This window comes from Prionailurus viverrinus, chromosome C1 (genome assembly GCF_022837055.1).
Source record: "Prionailurus viverrinus isolate Anna chromosome C1, UM_Priviv_1.0, whole genome shotgun sequence".
Classification (NCBI taxonomy): domain Eukaryota; kingdom Metazoa; phylum Chordata; class Mammalia; order Carnivora; family Felidae; genus Prionailurus; species Prionailurus viverrinus.
Window position 1 is genome coordinate 163,631,857 of NC_062568.1, and position 23,667 is coordinate 163,655,523.

Sequence of the window (23,667 nt, forward strand, 5' to 3'; positions counted from 1 at the left end):
AAAACATGGGCAAGGAAGTCTCAGTTGCAAATGGTCTACACATCCTTTAAGATTTGGGGGTGCCTGGGTGGCTCAGTCAGTTGGGTGTTCAAGTCTTGATATCAGCTCAGACTACAATCCCAGGGTCATGTGATCAAGCCCCATGTTGGGCTCCATGCTGAGTGTGGAGCGTGCTTGGGATATTCTCTTTCTCTCTCTCTGCCAACCCCGCCTCCCTGCTCGTGTGCACACACTTGCACACGCTCTCTCTCTTGCACATTCTAAAAAAAGATTTGAATAAAAACAAAAAAGAATACCCTTTACATCTACACGTACAGAATTATCACACAGAGCCATGTCTCAAATGTCACTTATTCCATAAATCCTTTCTTCTTCTTATCTGGAAGACAGCTCTTTTTCTTCTAACCTCACTTAACATTTTTCCTGAATTTCCTATGTCACTTAATTTGTATCCTAATTACATATATATGGAATTGATCTTCCTGATGAGACTGAAACATTCTTGAATCTAACATCTGTGCCTCGTTCATTTCTTTTGAGCCTTCTTTTTATTCAACCTAGGTCTGTCTCATTTCAAAGTCAATGCTCTTTTTAACTCTACCATGAACCCCTTCTAAAGCTTTTCCTCTGTTTTTAGTTACTGGTTTAGCTTGAGATGGTTCTATAGAGGAGGATTTGAAATAAAAATCTAGATGGAGAGGAGTCAGGTAAAAAAAGGAAGTTGGAATTGAGAGAGGTTAACAATAAAGCATGTACTTTCCTAGGAGAGTTCATGTTTATAGAAGAGTTTTCATCCTTCAATGAGGCACAGAACAAAACAATGTAGGTTCTGTTCTGAAAACAGAATGGTTCACATGTGTTAGGCAACCTTTAAAATACCCCGCTGACCAGGAGCTTAGAAATGAGGAATCAGTCAGAGATGGGAAGAGGAAAATAGGTCAGCAAGCATGACTTCCAAAGTCCAATTGTATCACGGTGGTTTGAAGACCATCTGGCTGGTGGATGGTGGCCCAGTGACACCCAAGATGATTCAGCTAATTTGGATAACGGGTGTTCCCTTCCTTCCTTTCTTGCTGATCCTCAAACCACCTGTCCAAAGTTGTCTGGGCGGCCAAGGCTGCTCAAAGAGAATGACCTTTTCCCATGAAGATCACAGGTAGTAGATTCTGTGGTGAATTATGTTTTAAAGATGAATGAAAAGAGGGGCGCCTGGGTGGCCCAGTCGGTTGAGTGTCCAACTTCGGCTCAGGTCATGATCTCACGGTTTGTGGGTTCAAGCCCCGCATTGGGCTCTGTGCTGACAGCTAGGAGCCTGCAGCCTGCTTTGGATTCTGTGTCTCCTTCTCTCTCTGCCCCTCCCCCACTTGTGCTCCATCTCTCTCTCTCAAAAACAATTTTTTAAAAAAGATGAATGAAAAGAAAAAGTAAGGCTCATGATTGTATGTTTGCCACAGATTTTACCTAAATAAATAAATAGGCTGATGAGAAATGCTGTTCAATTCTCAGACGTTCCTTCCAAACCTTCAGGAAGTTCTAAACTCCCTAAACTCCTTCCCTGGGGTCCTCCAAAATCTACATAAAGTGGTGATAGTTTTTATTTTTATACTACTTAATTTTTTTCATACCCACCACTATAGTTTTCCCCAACCAGATAATGACATTATGAGAGAAGGAATTTATGTTTTTATTTGAGAGGTTATCAATAAAGTAGTTAAGGATGTTACTGTAGATTGGAAAAACTGCGCTTTTTCCAATTTAATTGGAAATTTAATTCCAATTTAATTTCCAATTTAATTTTTTAGTTAAAAATTTTTTAATTAAATGTATTTATTTATTTATTTTTAAATTTACATCCAAGTTAGTTAGCATATAGTGCAGTAATGATTTCAGGAATAGAATCCAGTAATTCATCCCCTATGTATAACACCCAGCGCTCATCCCAATAAGCGTCTTCCTTAATGTCCCTTGCCCATTTAGCCCTTCCAGCAACCCTCAGTTTATTCTCTATATTTAAGAATCCCTTTTGTTTGTCCCCTTCCCTGTTTTTATATTATTTTTGCTTCCCTTTCCTTATGTTCATTTGTTTTATATCTTAAATTCTACATGAGTAAAGTCATATATTTGTCAGAAAAACCACACTTCTGATTTAAAAAAAATTTTAATGTTTTTATCTTATTTTTGAGAGAAAGAGAGAGACGGAGAGACAGAGAGTTGGGGAGGGGCAGAGAGAAAGGGAGACAGAATCTGAAGCAAGCTCCAGGCTCTGAGCTGTCAGTGCAGAGCCCTACGTGGGGCTTGAACTCACGGACTGTGAGATCATGACCTGAATGGAAGTCGGATGCCTAACCGACTGAGCCATCCAGATGCCCCAAAACCACACTTCTGATTCATTAAATGCTCCATAGTGTTGTTCCCTTACTTCTTCATTTACCATGACAAAACAGTTTATTAATATATAAAAATAAAGCTATTTTCATTATTATTATTATTTTTTTAATGTTTATTTTTTTGAGAGAGAAGCAGAGTGTGAGCAGGGGTAGGCAGAAAAGAGGGAGACATAGAATCTGAAGCAGGCTCCAGACTCTGAACTGTCAGTGCAAAGCCCGACGTGGGGCTTCAACTCATGAACCATAAGATCATAACCTGAGCTGAAGCTGGATGTTTAACTGAGTCATGTAGGTGCTCCCTTTTAAGATTTTACTAAGCAAATTAAAAAAACAAAACAGCAACTATACCTCCTTTAAACAATTGAAAGTTTTTTAAAAATAAAGCTTATATTGGTTTAAATTTTATCATGCCCACATTTCCCAAACTCAGTGCTCTCTTCCAAAAAAACCACAGGATGATTTATTTGTCTCATTGCCAGCCTAAATTCACAAATATTTCTTTCTGCAAAGTCATGTTGACTAGATGTGACAAATTGAATTTCTTTCTTCTACCCCCATCGTAAGCATATTTTCTAGGCTACTCAGAATTCCAGTAAGGTAGTCCACAATTAAAGATAAAATAGGAATTATGCTAATAGCACTCCCTGGGTAATCAACCTGTCCATTCTTTATGAGGCCTGCTCATCTCACTTAGTATTCAAAAAAGCACAACTTCTGAGAAAGAAAAAAATTAAAGCTCTTGCTTCTATAAAGATATTCTAAAAGATTCAGCCTGCCTTGTCGAGGACTGTAATATCTTACAACCCAAGTATACTTGAGCCTTGAGCACCTCTTCCAAGACCACAACAGTGACTTCCTAATTGGGTTTCCCTCTCTGAGATATCCTTGACATGCTATTAGACTAACCTACCTGAAGTAGAGCCCTGATCGGACTATTTCACTGTTCAAAATGCCTTCAACAGCTCTGAGTACCTAATACATGAAAATCAAACCTTCTGAGATTTATTTATTTTTTTAAGTTTATTTATTTATTTTTTTGAGAGGGGGTGGGAGAGACAGAGTGCAAGTGGGGGGAGGGGCAGAGAGAGGGAGACACAGAACTCAAAGCAGTCTCCAGGATCTGAGCTGTCAGCACAGAGCCTGACACAGGGCTTGAACGCATGAACTGCGGGATCATGACCTGAGCTGAAGTTGGACGCTTAACCCACTGAGCAACCCAGGTGCCCCCAAACCTTCTGAGATTTAAATTCAAGCCTCTCATTTGATCTTGATTTACTTTTCAAACCCCATCTTCTAGTACTTCCTTTCACATACCATTACTCTTCTCCCCATTCCAAACCCTTATTTTTCTTATTTCCATGTTTTTGTTTATACTATTTCCACATTCTTATCTAACCATATTCATATTTTAAAATCCAATCTACTCATCAGAAATAGCTTACCAGGAAATAATATTCATCTTCTCTGAACTCGTCTTAAAGCTTTATCTTTTAGGACACCTTGTTTTAGTAATATACATGTGTTATTTTCCTTATAAGACTAGAAGTTCTTTGAGGTTAAGACACTTTGTGCATGATCTACAAAGTGGATATATGATAAGTAGTAGCAGAATAAATTAAATCAATAAGAAGTATCCAACACTGAAATGAAGCATCAAGGGTACAGTAGAAAAGCCTAAATATGGTTCACCCCGGGTGCCTGGGTGGCTCAGTCTGTTAAGTGTCCAACTTCGGCTCAGTTCATTATCTCACAGTTGGGGAGTTCGGGCCCCACACTGGGCTCTGTGCTGACAGCTCAGAGTCTGGAGCCTGCTTCAGATTCTATGTCTCTCTCTTTCTCTGCCCCTCCTCCACTCACACGCTAAACATTAAAAAAAAAAAAGCCTTAATCACCCCATTCACTTATTCAACAAATACTAAAATTTTTTTTTAATGTTTATTTACTTTTGAGAGAAAGAGCATGAGCAGGGGAGGTGCAGAGAGACAGAGAGGGAGACACAGAATCTGAAGCAGGCTCCAGGCTCTAAGCTATCAGCACAGAGCTGGATGTGGGGCTCGAACTCCCCAACTGTGAGATAATGAACTGAGCCGAAGTTGGACACTCAACTGACTGAGTCACCCAGGTGCCCCAAGTTACTCAACAAATATTAAGCAAGTGCCATATGCTAGGATATGAGAATAAAGTGGTCAAGAAGATAGTAGGCCAGCCTGCCAGAAGTTTATAATTTAGTGTGGTGCATACAGTCCTACATTCTTAAAATGTTGAGCTGGTGAGAGAACTATAAGCAATAAAATCCTAGTTGAGAAAAAAATCCTCATTGAGAAACTCATTTAGAAATGGGTCTCTCTTTTCTATAAGGCCCAGGTAACATCACATAAAGGACAATTTTTACTTTTTAAATGAACTATGAATATTACTTAACTATGAAGGGAGTTAAGATTACTGAAGGGAATGACGTGAGATGAAGTTAGTCATAATATCTCACATTTCAACACTTATTATATTCCAGGTGCTATGCATTATTTTATTCATTTTGAATAATAGAAAACTTGAAGTTCTGTTTTCTGTGTGTGTGTGTGTGTGTGTGTGTGTGTGTGTGTGTGTGTTTTAAGTAGGCTTCATGCCAGAATCCCAACATGGGACTTGGACTCACAACCCTGAGATCAAGACCTGAACTGAGATCAAGAGATCAACTGAGCCACCCAGGTGCCCCTGAAGGAGTCTTTCAAAAAGCAATCCTTCAAGAAATTATTGGTTGTGAATTAATAAGGAGGAAATGGAGAGTCAACCCAGATGGAAGAAACAATAGGAATAAAGACATAAGTGTTGGAGAGACCAAGATATGTGTGTGTGTGGGGGTGGGGGGTGGGTGGGTGGCATGAACAGATACATGGAGAGGGTCTAGTGCTTTACTATGCATTAATGAGAAAGGAAGGCTCATTAGCAGAAGTTGGGGAGGTAAATACAAAGCCTTAATTCCAACTTTGAAACAAGACTCTGAAACAAAGATCTGCTAGGCAAGAGTTATAAAAGAATTCTGACCAAGAGGACAAATACAGTAATATAGTAAGAAAATAAACCCTGCGTTGTATGCACCTGTTGAAAATGGAAGATGCTCGAAGCTGGGACTTTTGCTTTAGGGCTGTAACAATAGAAGTAGAATCACAACTGTAATGAGTTCTTACTGTTTGCCAAGAATAATGCTAAGTATTTTATAAACATTCATTTCTTCCAACAAATCCATAGAATTAATTATTATTATCAATCCCCCCTTTAAATGTGAGGAAATGGAAGTTTATAGTGTTTAACTGGCTCAAGTTCACTCTGCTAGTAAATGACAGAACAAAGATTAGGACTCGGATGTGTCTGAATTCCAAGCTTATGTTCTTAATCACTGTACCATACAGCTGCCCCAGTATTACAATTACCAAGAGTATAGCAGCAGAAATGCTAATAGTCCCTTATATATATATGTATAGAGCTGCATGGATTATCAAGTAGTTTTACCTACATTTAGTGCTTGATTCTCATAACTACCTGCTGACACAGATGAGGAAGGTTATGAGTGTGGCTTTTACAGAAAAAACAAGACTCTGAGAAACTAGTTTAACAAGGCCGTCTTGTTAAAGAATCCACAAGAACCCACATCTTCAGACTTCTTGTCCAATGTTCTTTTAGCACTCTTGTTCACTATGCCGGCACACAACTGCATGAAGGGATTTTGTTCTCTGCTATATCCTTGGTGTCTAAAACAGTATCTGACACACAATAAGGGCTGAATAAATATTTGCTCACTAAAGGAATGAATATAAGATCCCATTAGTGTATAATAATAGTGCTGTTCACTATGCTAACTGTTATCAGGTCCAACTTACTAATGATAAGGTTATATTTCATCTGTTTGGTGATGATTTAAAACATTTTTTTAACGTTTATTTATTTTTGAGACAGAGAGAGACAGAGCATGAACAGGGGAGGGGCAGAAAGAGAGGGAGACACAGAATCTGAAACAGGCTCCAGGCTCTGAGCTGTCAGCACAGAGCCCGACGCGGGGCTCGAACCCACGGACCGTGAGATCGTGACCTGAGCCGAAGTCGGACGCTTAACCGACTGAGCCACCCAGGCGCCCCTGTTTGGTGATGATTTAAATGAGCGAGCGCTTTCAGCGATATGTCACATGAGTCATGCTTGAGTACTTACTAAAAACAGCTGAGGAGGGGAAAATGCATAGTGACAGGGTCACAAAATCGAGAGGGAAGGGGTAAGGAAGTAGGCAGGAGAGCAGAGACACCTCTAGACTTTACTGGCCACCCGGAGCAGGGCTATCACTCACCATTTGGTGGCAGTTTTTGGAGGCCAACAGTCTACAGAAAAACTAAAAAAAACCCCTCTTTATAATTCAATTCATATATTCAATTATAATATGATAAAATGTATTTTTTACTGGTGACTAAATGATTAGAGCCATTTCTGTGGTTAGCATAGTTAAGAAAATGAAAAGCATAGCTAATTTGTACAATATACTTAAAAATTGAGTTAAATATACTTAAAATATTTGAATAAACAGTTCACATTAATTGAGCATTTACTCTGCACCATGAGCTGTACTAAATGCTGTGTGTGTGGTGGGGGATGTGTATTATATATATATATATATATATATATATATATATATATATATATATATATATAACTTCCTTAGCTCTTTACAAGTCTATGAATGTTTGGTAGTAATACCTCCAGGTACAGATGAGGAAGCTGATGTTGAATAACATACCTCCCTCTGGGCATTTGGATATAGTATTTAGCCTCTCCAGACCCCACCCTCTTCTTCTGTAATGTAGAAATAATAATGCTGTCTCTCAGAGGACTGGATGTAAGTGGGATAGGAGATCACATTTTGAAGGCCTTTAAGACAGTGTTTGACACAGTAGACTCAAGATTCAATCATCCCCTTAAAATTCAGTTCCAAAGCGATTTTTTAAAAGTTTATTTATTTATTTTGGGAGGGAGGGAGGGAGAGAGAGAGAAGAAGAGAAAGAAAGAGAGAGGGAGAGAACACGAGCAGGGAAGGGGGAAGAGAGAGAGAGGGAGAGAGAAAATCCCAAGTGGGCTCTGTGTCCCATGCAGGGCTTGATCTCACCGACTGTGAGATGACCTGAGCCGAAATCAGGAATCAGATGCTTAACTGACTGAGCCACTCACCAGGTGCCCTCAAGGGGATATTTTGATGGGAACATTCATAACTAACAATACTCTAGAAAAAAAAAATTATTCTAAAATATGATTCCCCTTATTCCCCCCACTCCCTCCAAAAGATTTATATGGCGTTCTGTAAAGATGAAAACATTAGGAATTAAGTACTAGCATTTATTGAGTAGCTATTGTGTGTCAGGCACAAGATATATATGTCTTATTTAATCCTAACAATCCTATGAGGCGAAACTATTGTTACCTCCCTACACAGAAATAAAGGGAGGACAGAAGAGGTGCTCTAACTATCCAAGGCCAGGTGTCTAGAATAGTTACACTAGGATTTGAACTGAAGAGTATGGCTCTGGGGTCCTTCCTTTCTACCAACATGCTAACTGCCTTAGGTCTAAGAGTGAAAATACCCATTGCTGGCAAGCTTTGGCTACATGGCAATTGGTAAGAGTCAATACCTATCAATACAATCTTTTATGATAGAAACTGGTCAATATAAGTAAAGATTTTGAACATATACAGCTTATGACTCAGCAAATGTACACTGGGGGAAATCTATGCTATAGAAATAAAGGTACCGTTACCTAATAATTCTCTCTCTCACACATACACACTCACAATGTTTATTTTGGTATCCTTTTACTGGCCAACCCTTGGAAAATCATCTGGACATCTGTCAGTTGGAAATAATAGAGTATACCAAAATACGGCCATGATATTAAGCAAAAAAATAATTTTTTAATGAATAGAATCTATACCAGAAGCATGTATACTATGCATTTCAGATGTAACCTATCTAAAATCAACCTCTTAATTTCCACTTCTCTGCTGAAGAGCAGCTATTCTTCAAGAGACTAATAAAAGGCACCACCACCCACCTTCTTGCTCAAGCCAAAAATCTAGGTTTGTGCATGAGTCTCTGGTTCTCCTCAGCTTCCACATTTAATCAATCAAGTCTGATTCACCATCTAAAACTCCAAAAATCCACTCACTTTTCTTTGCCTCCAATACCAAGCCACCATCTGCATCTAACTGCAATCAGGTCTCACGGTGTCTGATGTCTTTTGGCGTATTACTTTTACTTTCCCGTAGTCCATTCTCTACCCCGTGGACTGTACATCAAGTCGTTTCATTCCCCCATCACAAACCCTGCAGTGGCTTCCAGCGCACATAGGATAAAACCCAAACTTCTCACTCTGACTCACAAAGCTCTTGCCCCATACCAGTCTCCAGGCTCCCAATACGCCTCCAGCCATATCCCTCAAATGCTCCAGCTCATTCTCACTTGAGAGTTATTTCTGTTCCCTCTGCAAAGAAAGCTCTCCCCCTTTATCTTTGTGTTTGGCTCCTTCTTATCATGTTGACCTCATTTACATTTCCCCTGTCCAAGAGGACTACCCTGACACTAACCAAAGTGTTACTTTGGATCACAAGCTACTTTCCTTATTTTAATTCTCTCCAAGTCACAGACCACTGTTGATAATTCTCTTGGTGTATTTATTCATTAATTTCCTTATTAGAATGTAAGCTGAACCACAGCAAGGAGCCTTCTGTTTTATTCACACCTATGTCTCTAACACCCAAGACCATTTGATGCATAATATGCACTCCTCAAATGCTGGCTGAATGAAAAGAATGTGTACTGTACAATCAGGTTTTAACTAAAAGAGACACTACTCACATATAGCTGTTTATTTTTGTGGTAGAAGAAAAGGAGAAAATATGGAAAGATACTAAACAGTAAATATTAACTTCCTTGGGGAGGTAGGGAAAGGAAAATTAACTTTTTCTTCTAGTAACTCTGTATGGTTTGACTAGTTACAATAAGTATTTTTTTTTCTTTTTGGAATTAAAAAATAAAAAAAATGTAAAGAGAATGTAATGTTCCCTCAGCTGAGGAGACACTTGATTATATAGCTAGTTAGCTATCTAATGTACATCTATCTGTCTACTTCTAGAAGCAGATCAGCAGATCAATGTGATGGCAATCTTGTACTAGTAATTTCTCCATTAACAGATTAGTTTTTTAAAGATACTTCTTTTAAATTTTTTTTTTCAACGTTTATTTATTTTTGGGACAGAGAGAGACAGAGCATGAACGGGCGAGGGGCAGAGAGAGAGGGAGACACAGAATCGGAAACAGGTTCCAGGCTCTGAGCCATCAGCCCAGAGCCGGACGCGGGGCTCGAACCCACGGACCGCGAGATCGTGACCTGGCTGAAGTCGGACGCTTAACCAACTGCGCCACCCAGGCGCCCCAAAGATACTTCTGATCATAGGTATTAAAGTATTTCAAAAACATAAAGAAAGGGGTACTGACAGCTACCAGAGGGGAGGTGGTGTGAGGATGGAGGACAGGTGATGGGGATTAAGGAGGGCACTTGTTGTGATGAGTGGCTGGTGTGGTACGGAAGTGTTGAATCACTAACTTGTACACGTGACACTAACACTACACTGTAGGTTAACTAGCTGGAATTTATTAAAAAAAAATTTTTTTTTTAACGTTTATTTATTTTTGAGACAGAGAGAGACAGAGCATGAACGGGGGAGGGGCAGAGAGAGGGGAGACAGAATCGGAAGCAGGCTCCAGGCTCTGAGCCATCAGCCCAGAGCCCGACGCGGGGCTCGAACTCACGGACCGTGAGATCGTGACCTGAGCCGAAGTCGGATGCTTAACCGATTGAGCCACCCAGGCGCCCCTAACTAGCTGGAATTTAAATAAAAACTCAAAAAAAATCATTTTTCCAATAAATTTTGAAATGCTCTGTTAGGACAAATTATAGATCTGGAAGAAACTTGAAGGAACTTTGAGGAAAGCAATACTTACATGTTAAGTTCTAATGTCTTTGATATTACTTTATAATCATACCTCAAATACTTTCTAATTAGGGAAATTTCCTATTTAGCACATTCCATGAATTTTGAATATCAGGTACTGACAATCAAAAATGCTAGAATTGGAAAAAATAATCATGACAGATCCATCTAAGTCACGGCAAGCTCATTAGGAGCCATTTTACCTCAACAGAAGATGGGTAACTTGATGGTAATGGAAACGGAGCAACGGCCATCTGATTGACTGCATCTTCATTTCTGTGGATGTGAAAATAGGCAGAATCAGCACACACCAAATGCTAAGTTTCTGGCTCAAGATACCACCATTTCCTCTGTTGAAAATGCATACACAGCACCTTAGAATAAAAAATATGTACAGATGTATACTGGTTTTAAGCATGCAAACCTATTAAGCACAAAAAGGGATGTATTACCCCAGGGACAGTAAGATGTGATTATTAGTGACAGAAAATGATGATGTTAGGGGTTAGCTAGATCCTGCTTACTAAGTCAGGATCATTTTGGAAAGACATCAACTCTTTCAGAACTGTCGAGTGTAAGTTTTTTGAATGGCCGTGTGTAACCTCTAGGCCCATTAATATCCAGACCATTTTGTTCTTTGAACTGGAAAGGTTCCCGGCTCCCTCATTTGGCTTCTAACTTTGTTATGCCAAATGAAGGTCGATGGGATGTGTATGACAGGCCCTGCATGGGTGGGCACTGTGAGGAGGAGTGATGGATGGGGAGAGCAGAGATCCAGACAAATATGGGTCAATCCCACTCCTCCTCATCCTAATGGGAGCAGAGAAGGTGGGAGCTAAAACTTCATCACCAGGTACACAGGTACAGAACAACTCCTAGAATACCAGTTCTGATTATTTGGGCCCATTTCCATGACATTACCAGCAAATGATAGGCGGTGATTTCATGGGAGATTTAACCTTTACTATTCATTCATGATGCATAACCAGTAATAATTATCTCAAGATTTATGTGAAGTTTGACTTTAGATTTCACAACATAAGCCAAGGAAGATCACAAAAACGCTTCTTCCTGGTACGTAAAGCTCTAAGACTGTTCACGGATCTCTCGCCATATGACCAGTATATCCAGGATAGCCACTACCTGACTTGGTATGGCATTCAAAATCCAAACCCAATGTATTTTTTACTTCTCACCAATAGGAAAAATACATTGGTCCATGCCATTCCTGCTTTGGTGCTTTAATCATATCACTGCATTTACCTGAATTGTCTTTATTAAATTTCTAATCCACCCATCCTTCTCCTCCAGTGTGAGTTCAATAACCTCAATTAAGTGAATTATTCCCTTATGTTAAAAGACTATCTCTATATTGATGTCTTCCAAATTCATATGGTTAGCCCAGGTCTTTTTCTGAGCTTAATATCTGCATATCTAACTCCTACTTTATATTTCCACTGGATGTCTTACAAACATCTCAAATAAAATAGATCTCTTTATCCCACTAGTCGCCAGAGGGTTCCATGATCAATCCTCCTCACTTGAGTAAATATTAACAAGGTCTGCCCCACTGTTCAACCAGGAACTGGGGAGTCATTCTTGAAACCTCTAACCCCTCAGCTGTATATCCAATCAAGAAGCCTTGTTAATTCTACCTTCAAAATGTATCTTGAGTCTTTCCACTATTATCATTTCTTATCAGAGTTAACGGTAAGAGCAACCTATTTCTCCAGTCTATTCTTCACCCAGCAGCGTTATTATGGTTCTAATACATAAATCTGGTTATATTTCTATCCCCTGCTTAAAATACCCCTATGGCTTATTATACTTAGGATCAAGTCCACAATTGTTAGGGAGGCTGTAAGGCCTTGAGCAATCTGTCTCAGCCTCCATCTCTGGCTTGTTCTCTCTTCTCCTGGTTCCCTTGGCTCTAGTCTAGTTACATGAGCTTTCTTCCCATTTCTCAGCTGAGCCAAGCTCCATCCACCTCAGGGTACTAGCTAGCCCTATTCTCTTCCGCTCTGCTCAGCCATTGCCCAAATCCTTCGTCTGATTTATATTCTTACTTCTTTTTCCTAGCTGACCATAAACATCATTTCCTCAAATAAGCCTTCTAGGACCTCCACTATATGCATATGGCACCCTATACAATAATTGTAGTTATTGTCTTTCATAATTTACCTAACTGATCTGCATAAACATGTGCTTCTAGATGGTAAGCACTCCGAGGACAGGAACCATGTCCTTCCTACTCTCTCTTACATTAACTAGGGCAAACAGTGCCTGGCAAACAGTCTGTACTTAACAGAGTTGTTAAGTGAACCGAACTGCAAGAAGCCTAGGCTGATGTAAATTTTATGTGGAAATAGGCAGAGTATATATAAATAAAGAGATGAAGTCTAGGTACCATTCCTTATTCTAACCTTCTAAGGTTCTTGGATTATCTAGCATATGAGTCAAACCAAAGCAAGAGGGAGAAAAACTAGAACCATAAAGTGACACAGCATATGAAGAATGCATCTAGTTTTTCTGACCGCATCACAGATGCCTTGAGCATGCACTATTACATTAAGAGATGGCTATTGTTTTTCAGGGAGTACAATCCATTCCTCAGCAGTTTGCTCATACACAGAAGAAGCAATCAGTTACCTCTGGATAAGTAACAGCATTTCAAAGTGGTAATTCCCTTTCACATTCATTTTCCTCCACTGAATAACACAATAGAACTCAGCTCTAGCTTAGAGCTGAAAGCCAACAGGACACGTCTGCTCCAGACTCAGAACTCACGGGGCAGAGTACATTTGGCAGTAATTAAGCAGATGGCTTTTCATAATTCTTTCAAAGGTTACCGGCATTAAAAATATGGCTGCACATAAATTCTTATTGAGAAGTCATGATTACCTGGACCAAGTTACTTCAAATCAGCCAAGTTATCCCTTCATAATTTAATGATTTTCTCCAAATGAGTATGACTTTAATGGCCTTTAAATTCTATATTAATTTTTTTAAACTTCACAAAATAGAACACTACAATTACTCTCAATGGAGAGAAAAAAGTGCTTTAAAAAGTTATAGTTAATAATCCTTTATAATCCACTTACCAGGGAGTGGTCACACACCTCTACGTCAAGTAAGCAAAGACCTGACAATTTTCAAGAGAAATGAGTAGGAAGAGGGAAGCCAAAGGACAGAAGGCATTCACACTTCAAACAAGCAGTCAGCTTGAATGACTTCTGGGGACCCTTTGGCCCTTCCTCTCCTGTGATTCTCACAAGGAATAAAATCTATTTGCTTCATAATTTACCTTTCCTTTCCAATATAATTAATGTAAGTTTCTTAGGCCCAGGCACCCCATACAAGACACAATCAGAAATTGTAATTGCTTATTGGTATTTTCATAATTATCGTCAACAGCTGTTGAGAGAGATAATGGAGTGCTACCATGGGTAAGAGTGAGAATACTTTTCCAGAGTACAGAGCCCTGTATGTGTATGTCTGTATCACTGTATTTTTCATGCTCTATTAAAATTACCTGTGCTGTCCTCTCTCCCCCTTGAAGCCCAGGGATGGGATCTTATCTTTTTGCATCCCTCCAGCTTGTAGGAGGTAGGGGTACTGTCAGAGTACCCCTTTCAGAGTACTACAGAGTAGTACTGTATAGAGTACTGTCAGAGTACTACCTGACAGAATAGGGGTACTATAAACGTCTGTTGAATAAAGGTGATCTTAACAAGGCAGGAAAAAGACATGGAAACAGAACTATCAAAACTATGCCCTGTGTTTTTCAAGCTGCTTCAATGAGTTAATGATAGTGTACTGCCTCTAGCCAGGCAGCTATCAGTACTTGCCACATTAAGGGACATTTCTTGGGGTGTCTGCCTAGCTCACAGTAATTCCCTGAATGGGCCAGAGTAGCAATGTCTACATTGTGTAACAATGACAGCCTGCCTCAACCTTAGTGGATGGAGGGAGAAAACACCTGTCTCAGTTTGGGCCAATCAGATTCTTTCCCAGGGACTCAAAATATAGGACAGACACAGAGATCAGGAATGTAGTAGCTAGATAATAACAAATGAAGTGCTCAAGGCTAAAGAGGGGGTTGAGAAATCGCTTCTGACATCTCTGGAGTCATCCTGATTTCTTCAGTCTTAGATGTAAAGGCCCTTCTTAAGAGCCCCCGAGACATCCTTGTATTCTTACAATGCATTCTCCTTTATTTTTTTAAATGTTTATTTATTTTGAGAGAGAGGGGCGGGGTGGGGGAGAGGGATAGGATGGGGCAGAGAGAGAGAGGGAGAGAGAGAATCCCAAGTAGGCTCTGTGTTCTCAGCATAGAGCCTGATGCGGGCAATCTCATGAATCATGAAATCCTGCACTGAGCTGAAGCCAGGAGTCTGATGCTTAACCATCAGAGCCACCCAGGCGCCCCCTGCATTCTCATTTAATTTAAGCTGGCTAGCATTTACTAATTAGAGTAAACTCAATAATATAGCTCTGATTTTTGTTTTGAATACATTTAGTTTATTTAACAAATATTTATACTAGGGGTACAAAGATGAAGAAAACATCATTTCTGCCTTTGATGGTATTAGCCATTAGTAAGGAATATAGCTATATAAGTAAATGGACAATTACAATAATGGAATTAACTATACAGGGACTGTCAATTTAGTTCTTCTCCAAACAGTTTCTAGGAACACCCCCAATTCAGTTTCTTGTAGAATATACTTATATTTATCACAAATATACATTCTAGATCCTGATTTCAATTCTATTTTGTTACAAAAATATACTCATTGGCAGTTGTGTTAGTTAGAATTCTAAAAAGGTTCCCAAGATTGTTGCCGCCTGGTTTACATACTGCATAGGATCAATTTCACTTCCATGATTAAGTAATATTAAACAGCACAGCTGACTAGAATACAAAGAAAGATAAAAAAAAAAAAAAAAAAAAAAAAAGAAAGATGATCAAGTGGAGCCTGACCCAATCATACCGGCCCTTTAAATCTGGAGATGTCACTCCCCAGAGCTCCAATGCCCTGATCTCCTAAATTAGTAGTTATTTCACAGGAATCCTAAAGAATGCTTGGAGGTCAGAGACAGGAAGTCAGAGATTAGAAATATCATTGCTGGAGGATGCCTGGGTGGCTCAGTAGGTTAAGTTAAGCATTGGACTCTTGGTTTTGGCTCAGGTCATGGTCTCAGTTTCATGGGGTCAAGCCCTGCATCTGGCTCCACGCTAAGAATGTGGAGTCTGCTTGGGATTCTCTGTCTCCCTCTCTCTCTCTCTCTCTGTCACTTTCCCACTCGTGGTATCTTTGTCTCTCCAAAAATAAATAAATAAAACCTAAAAAAAAAAAAAAAAAAAAAAAGAAATGCCATTGCCGGTTTGAGGATGGGGGAGGCCATGTGGTAAAGAATATGAATGGTCTCTAGGAGCTGAGAGTAGTCCTCATTTGAGAACCAGCAAGGGCATACAAGACATCAACTAGGATGAACTTGGAAGTTGAATTTTTTCCAAGATTTCAGACAAGAACTTAGAACGGACAACACTTTGATTTCTGCCTTGTGATACACAGCCATGCTGTGCCAGACATCTGATCTACAGAACTGTGAGCTAATAAATAGGTGTTGTTTTAAGCTATTAAATTGGCGGTAATTTGTTACACAGTAAGAGAAAACTAGTACACAGCACAATTCTTTGATTTGGAAAATATGGTCACCAGAAACATACCCATATATCACTGTTCTAAATGTCTTTCATGGATTAACTCATTTAACTTGCATTAACAGCCCTATGTGGTAATTACAATGATTTTCTTCATTTAACACAGAGGGTAAGCAACCTGACCAAACTCACAAAGCAAATGAATAGTACAGCCAAGGTTGAAACCTGGCAGTCTGGCCTCAAAACCCACTCTTTTAGCTACTACACTACAGTGTTTCCCATTTTAACAACCTGCCCCAGAGCCACATATGTCTTCTCTTACATACCCAAGCCAATAGTCCTAGACTCACCTTAGGGAAAAGTTCTACTAGGTCACAATTTACTCTTAAAGCTATTTCATAATTTTCCTTAGGGCAAGAAGTATGAAAGTTTCTGAGTTTGCTCACTCTATCAACTTTTTGTACTTAAGTTCTGAGCGTCATGTCTTCATTACCTAGTCTTTGTACAGATATAATGACTATAAAATGCTTTAAAATACTCATCGTGTTTGATAGCGCATGTAGCATGGTAAAAAATACAGCAGAGTGTAATTCCCTCAATATTCTTCCGTGACCATAATTAGAACTGTTCCTAAATCCTCTGGCTTGTACTTTCCTTCTTTAAAGTTGAGCCGGTACTTGAACCAAGTACTTGGTAATCATGGAAATACATGTTGAGACGGAACATGCTGCCTTGTACCTTTTTTTTTTGCGCCTGTTTTGGGCCCTTGTAGTTTATTCTTTATTTTTAAAAATTTTTTTAATGTTTATTTATTTTTGAGAGAGAGCGCGTGCACACAAGGTGGGGGGATAGGGGCAGAAAGAGAGGGAGACACGGAGCCCAAAACAAGTTCCAGGCTCTGAGCTGTCAGCACAGAGCCCAATGCAGGGCTCTAATTCGTCAACTGTGAGATCATGACCTGAGCCAAAGTCGGATGCTTAACCGACTGGGCCACCACTAGGCACCCCTACCTAGTATATTTAAATACAGAAGCAGAAAGTAGAATGGTAGTTGCCAGAGGCTGCGGGGTAGGGGAGGGAGAATGGGGAGTTACTTTTTACCAGGTACAGATTTTTAGTTTTACAAGATATAAAGAGTTCTGCAGATAGGTAGTGGTGACAGCTGCACAGCAGTGTAATGTACTCATTGCCATTGAACTGTACGCTTAAAAATGGTTAAGATGGTGGACTTTATGTCATACATATCTTACTACAATTTAAAATAATTAAGTAAGACACAAGAACAACAAAGTGTGCAGAGAATATATTTGAATTACTTAGAATGTCACTTAATAATCATTATTGTCGGGGTGCCTGGGTGGCTCAGTCTGTTGAGCGTCCGAGTTCAGGTCAGGTCATGATCTCACGGTTCGTGAATTCAAGCCCCACGTCGGGCTTTGTGCTGACTGATGGCTCAGAACCTGAAGCCTGCTTCAGATTCTGTGTCTCCCTCTCTCTCTGTCCCTCCCCTGTTTGTGTTCTGTCTCCCTCTGTCTCTCAAAAATAAATAAAAAACATTAAAAACAAAATCATCGTCTCCAGACTGCTGTGGTTCTGCCACTTGGAAATTCACTTTCACTAAACCCGTAGGATCTTATTTGATACCAACAAAACAGCACTATATGAAAAACAGAAGTTTTGTACCCGAATTCAGCCAGGATAGCTGAGTAGGCAGATTTCATTTTTTAAAATCTATTCTAAAATGATTACAACTGCCATCTAGTGCCTAGCCCAGTGTTTAAATACACACACAGAGTTGAATAAATGAGTGATACAGGAACACAGCTAAACAGGCCTAAATGTTATTTTCTGATTGTACTAAATATAGTAATGGGAGACACTTGAGAACAGGAAAAATAAACTCTACATTTGCTTTATTAATTGGGACATGGCACTGAATTAACATTTGGCTAGGAAAGCTCAATATAAATGAACCAGAAGTAACATATAAAAACAAAGCACATCATTATATTTCAGTGGGAGCAAAACTCCTTTCTGTAAAGGTTCCAAGAGAGGTTTCAAACTCTATGAACAGACTGAATAGTTTACAATTTCCAATTGTAAGAAACCTCCCAAATAGCAATATGCTGAATCTGAAATAAATGACCAATGACAGTAGAATTATGAACTTTATTTACTTGGCATTCCAAACAATGTCAGTAATGAGGGCTGCTGGGAGTAACTCAGCATCCAGACCCACATTTCACAAACGTGGCCCCAGGCAAGTTCTAAATAACTGTTGCCAGTTGTGCAGAGGAAAAGGTAGCTCATAAAATATCTGGCAGTGCAGGTTGGTGGGAGGGTTGATGTAGAGAGCTTAGGACTGGATGGATGGGATGATTTAGCCTAATATGTTTCTCAGAGAGGTTCTTTCTGAAGGATAACGTAGTAGATACCCTCAGCCATTTGTCTCTTTATCCTGGCTGGCAAAGCCTTAATGGTGTTCAGATATCCAGCCCTCACTAAAAGGCCATGTGCTGGGGAAAAGTGACTTCTTCCACCGCAGGTAAAAACGCAGGATAAATCCTGCCTAATTCCTCTGAGATAGTCATGGCAATCCAATCTCATTTCAAGAGCCAGTGAATGGTTTGGCAATGGAAATACGTCATACTGGAGATACGCAGTGGAGACCTGCTCAGAGGTCTTGTGATTTGCTGAAGAAGTCTGAAGGATAAAAATTTGTCAGAACCAAGGGTAAAAGCCTGTGGGTGACCAGAAAATGTGCAGAAGAAACCATCTCACTCTGGCTGCTCATGATTTGTTCAGATAGCTCACTTTTATTACCCTTCTCATTCATTAGGATTCTTTGGCAAGAAGCAAGAGAAATGAATTTGGACCAACTAAAGCAAAGGGAATTTATTAAAGGGATACAGGGATCTCACAAAACACAAGCAGGCTACATGATTAGATTTGGAACATACAGGAACTAAGAGGCCTCCAGAGGACAAGGAAGCAGGAAAACAGAATGATGTCATAGCAGGAACCTCCTATTAAGGCCCTGTGGTTTCATGAATAAACACCATTTATATAAAATCACTCACGTAATGTGAGTGCTTCCTAGTCTAAGCAAAGGTATCATATTGCCTAAGTTTAGGTCACATGACCAACCCTGGGCCACATCTCAGAAGTGAAAGACAGGGCCCCTTCAGCTTACATAGAGGAAGAGAGGCATCTAGCTGTACTGTTTTTACTGTTCCACCACAGTATATGTATTGTGTGGGTGTGCGTGTTTCAAAAAGAAAGTCTATCTAAGGAAACAGATATTCTACAAGGAAAGGAGAAGTACTGACCAGCCAAAAAAAAAGGAAAGAGAAACTTCCCAAACATGATTAGAAAACCAGGCACAATTAGGTGTTTGAGTGCTAAATGAAATCAAACAAATATAGTCATAATTTTCCCAAGCTGGTACCATGTTAAGGATGGGGAGTAGCAAAGAAAAGAAGAAATTACCAATTTCTTGAAATAAAATAATGAAATAAAAATGATTTTCTTTTTTATTTATATATATATAATACATATATATAATACATATACATATGTATACATATACATATATAATATGTATACATATACATATATAATACATTATATATAATACATATATATAATACATATATATATGTATATATTTTAATTTTATTTTTGAAATCTACATCCAAATTAGTTAGCATATAGTGCAACAATGATTTCAGGAGTAGATTCCTTAATGCCCCTTACCCATTTAGCCCATCCCCCCTCCCACTTTTTTCTTTTTTTAAATGTTTTATTGTTTATTCTTGACAGAGACAAAGTATGAGTGGGGGAGGGGCAGCGAGAGGGAGACACAGAATCCGAATCAGGCTCCAGGCTCTGAGCTGTCAGCCCAGAGCCCGACGCGGGGCTCGAACTCACAAGCTGTTAGATCATGACCTGAGCCGAAGTCAGATGCTTAACTGACTGAGCCTCCCAGGCACCCTGAAATAAAAATGATTTTCAAAGATACTTTATAAGTCATGCAAGAAAGTTTGATAGAACACTTTATCTAATATACTGAATTCACCTGATTCACGAATGGCCCCAAAATGGCAAAATTTTGGGACACTTCAGATTGACTAGCTACAATTACCTCCAAAAAAAAGGAAAACTTATGGCTTCTGTGGATATTCAAAAGAATATGCCATAGGCTTTCAAGATGATTCCAGAACTGGAATCCACCCAATGGAATCGTAACTGAATTAAGTGTACAACTTCCCAAGGTTACCATAGTAGGTCAAAGGGAACAACGCTTCTTATTTGGATGCATAACATCCAATGTCTTGACAAAAGATCAAAACACAAAACACTCCAATTCCACCTTGTTCTTGAACTAAAAGGCTTATAAATTCTACTTACAAAATAAAAGTAATAAATAATTAAAATTACTCTTTAATATGGAGAGTACAATAAACAAGTATCAAAGAAATTAAGAAAGAGTCCGCATTGCAGAGCACTTGAAAGACTCACATGGGTCTACCATATGGTCCAACTAAACACAGAAGAGCTTTGAAACTGAAGAGTGTCTCTATCTTCCTTCCTCCTGCAAGTCCTAGAAAGAACTCGATGCTAACGACAGGCCTCTTCCTCAAATCTTGTTACATATCTCATGGATGATATTTTATTGTGTACTTGAAAAGGGGCATTACATTCTTTAATGGTCCATGAGAGTTGGAAGTATGTTTCCTCACAGATTTCAAAGCAGCTGATGTACACAGCTCATCCAATGATACTTTCAACGACTGCTTTTCTCGTAGAAGTAAATGGTCAGGTACATTGGGTATAATATCCAATCTCAGAAACCTTTGGGTTTCTGGACACACTATAGCTTTGCTTACTTATACTTCAGGTCTGAGCTTCAGCATCTTTCTCTGTAATACTCTCCCAAAGGCTCCAAAGTTTAGGTTAACTGTGTTTCCTATACATAAAGTACCCAGTACCTTTATCACTGGATGAGGTATCACGCTGCTTATTCTCTGCCTCCTCCTTTAAGGTAGAGATTGTAGTCTTTGTATCATGGACTCTGCAGCCCCAGCACAAGTAGGTACCCTGCAAATACTTGTTGAATAAATGCATGAATAGTTCTTTATGAAAGTTAAATTCATGCTCATTCCCACGATCTTTTTTCCTTCTTATTTAGATACAAAGAGCATAGCAAGGATTTTAAAAACAGGCATTTAATTCACTTCTTCAGATGGACTTCTCCCACAGATGACTGTGACATTCACATTAATTTCAAGTCAATATCATCTTTTCGGGATATGGCCAGAGGATAACGGGCCACCCTATATTTTTAGTGACAAAAACAAGACATACGCTCAATCGATACTGTATGGTAGCTCCCACGGTGAGTCCACTCTGAGTCAGTAGGGCTTGACAGCCAGCACTAAATCTTTCCATGGGGTTCAGTTTCACTTGGCCTCCCCTAGCCCCAGGAGTTTTTATAACAGTACACATTTTCCACATGTAATTAAGTAATGGAGAGTGAGTTGTTATACATGACATTTAATTTTCAGTAGTGGGGGAAGGTATGACAAGAGCTCCAGGCAAGATCATTAATCTCCTCGGATCCCTGCACTGCCAAATACAGCAATTCATTCTTTCTTGTATTAATATAGCTCTCCTCCTGTACTTAAGTTATAGTGCTTGTGTAGAGGGGATAATGTCAAATAGGAAAACCCACAGAACTGAAATGTGTGGTACATAGTAAGAATTCGAGATTGTAAAATGCATCTGGACTATCCATTGTGGAATAATTTAGTATACCAGAGTCCCTGTGCGTCATAGGCACAAGTACATGATTACCAGATTGTCCAAAATCTAATTTGGGGGGAAAAAGGGAGGGAAGAGTGATTATGTAAGTCATGTATACATAGCAGCAGCAACTTGCTAATGTCACTAATGACTCACAGGCCTCTTGTGAATTAAAGGTCAATTAGTATATGAATAAATACAAGTGTTAAAAGAATACGACAAGGACGTGATCACACAAATGTGTATCACTATAGACTAAAGGCCCTAGTTAATTAAAATGTTGCCTGCAGCATATTTTAACAGCTTTCTGTGATTACTGCTAATCATACTCTGAAATCTGTGGCTAGTTCCCATTTTTATCTCAATTGTCAATAAATTTGGAAAAAAGTTGCTGAGGCATACAAGCCAAAAATTTCTCTATAATGGAAATGCACAGAGAATCAATAATTTAAACTAAGGAAGGCAATATTACCAAATAGAAGCACTACCTATAAAGAAATACAATTTATAAGCATCAGTTTTTAAAGTAACATTATATAGCATAAGTTAGGCAGCTTAAAAGTATAATTGCATCTGTTGTGCTGAGGTGCTTTAAGTGCTAACTTCCTGAATCGATAGCAAATCAGTATTTAACTGCTTTAAGATTTGGTTCCCAAATAGGCACAACAAGGGTTCTCGTACCAATAGTCTAAAGGAGGTAACCTATAGGCAGAGGTTGAAAAATGTGGGGTGCCTGGGTGGCTCAGTCAGTTAAGTGTCCGACTTCTGCTCAGGTCATGATCTTGTGGTTTGTGGGTTCGAGCCCCGCGTCGGGCTCTGTGCTGACAGCTCAGAGCCTGGAGCCTGCTTCGGATTCTGTGTCTCCCCTTCTCTCTGCCCCTCCCATGTTCATCCTCTGTCTCTGTCTCTCAATAATAAATAAATGTTAAAAAAAGAAAAATGTATCTAATTGAGTGATGAACTAGATAATCAGCCTGAAGGAGAGAGGATAGGTTGAGCAGCATCTAAAATGCACAGGTTACCATATTTAAATAGGACACCAGTCCACCATTATACCCCCACTGGTGACATATGCAGTGGATGAGCAATAACATATATTTTTTTATTTCTTTAAGTGTTTTATATTCTGACACTATCTGATATTATTCACCTCAGTAAAATCTATTATATTTTATTGACATGGGGATTAATTCACATTAATTAGATTTCTCTTTATACATTCTTTCATTAAATGGTACTCTTCTCCCTGTTAGAATATCAGGTCATCATTTCAAAGGAGGAGGAGGAGTGCCTGCCTGGCTCAGTTAGTGGAGCATGCAACTCTTAATGCTCTTGATGTCAGGGCCGTGAGTTCAAGTCCCACTAGGCGTCGAGCTACTTAAAAAAATAAAATAAAAAAGGGAGAATAAGGGGAGAAGCAGCAGCAGACACAGGACTAAAAGAGATGTTTTAGGCAGGCTGTGTCCTTGTCTCTTATCCTAACCTTTATCAGAAATGGTTTTATATAGGGGTGCCTGGGTAGCTTAGTTGGTTGGGTGTCCTACTCTTGATTTTGGCTCAGGACATGATCCCAGGGTTGTGGGAACAAGCCCCATGTTGGGTTCCACGTTGAGCATGGAGCCTGCTTAAGAATCTCTCTCCCACCCTCCCTCCGTTCCTCTCTTCCACTCATGCACACATTGTCCCCCCCCCCCACCAAAAAAAGTTTTATATAATGATAGCTATATATATATATAGTTATATAGCTACCTCTTCTAAGTGTTTTATCATTATGATGTTAATTAAA

At 39.3% G+C, this 23,667-nt stretch overlaps 1 protein-coding gene across 2 annotated transcripts in view; it reads right to left on the reverse strand.

Moving 5' to 3' along the window:
- PATJ (PATJ crumbs cell polarity complex component) overlaps positions 1-23,667 on the reverse strand; it is a 367,631-nt gene that overhangs the window by 98,776 nt on the left and 245,188 nt on the right. For both annotated transcript variants that reach the window (XM_047870413.1, XM_047870411.1), the window contains exon 30: positions 10,613-10,685. In XM_047870413.1, coding sequence (XP_047726369.1) covers positions 10,613-10,685 — 73 coding nt within the window. The remainder of the gene's footprint in view (positions 1-10,612; positions 10,686-23,667) is intronic.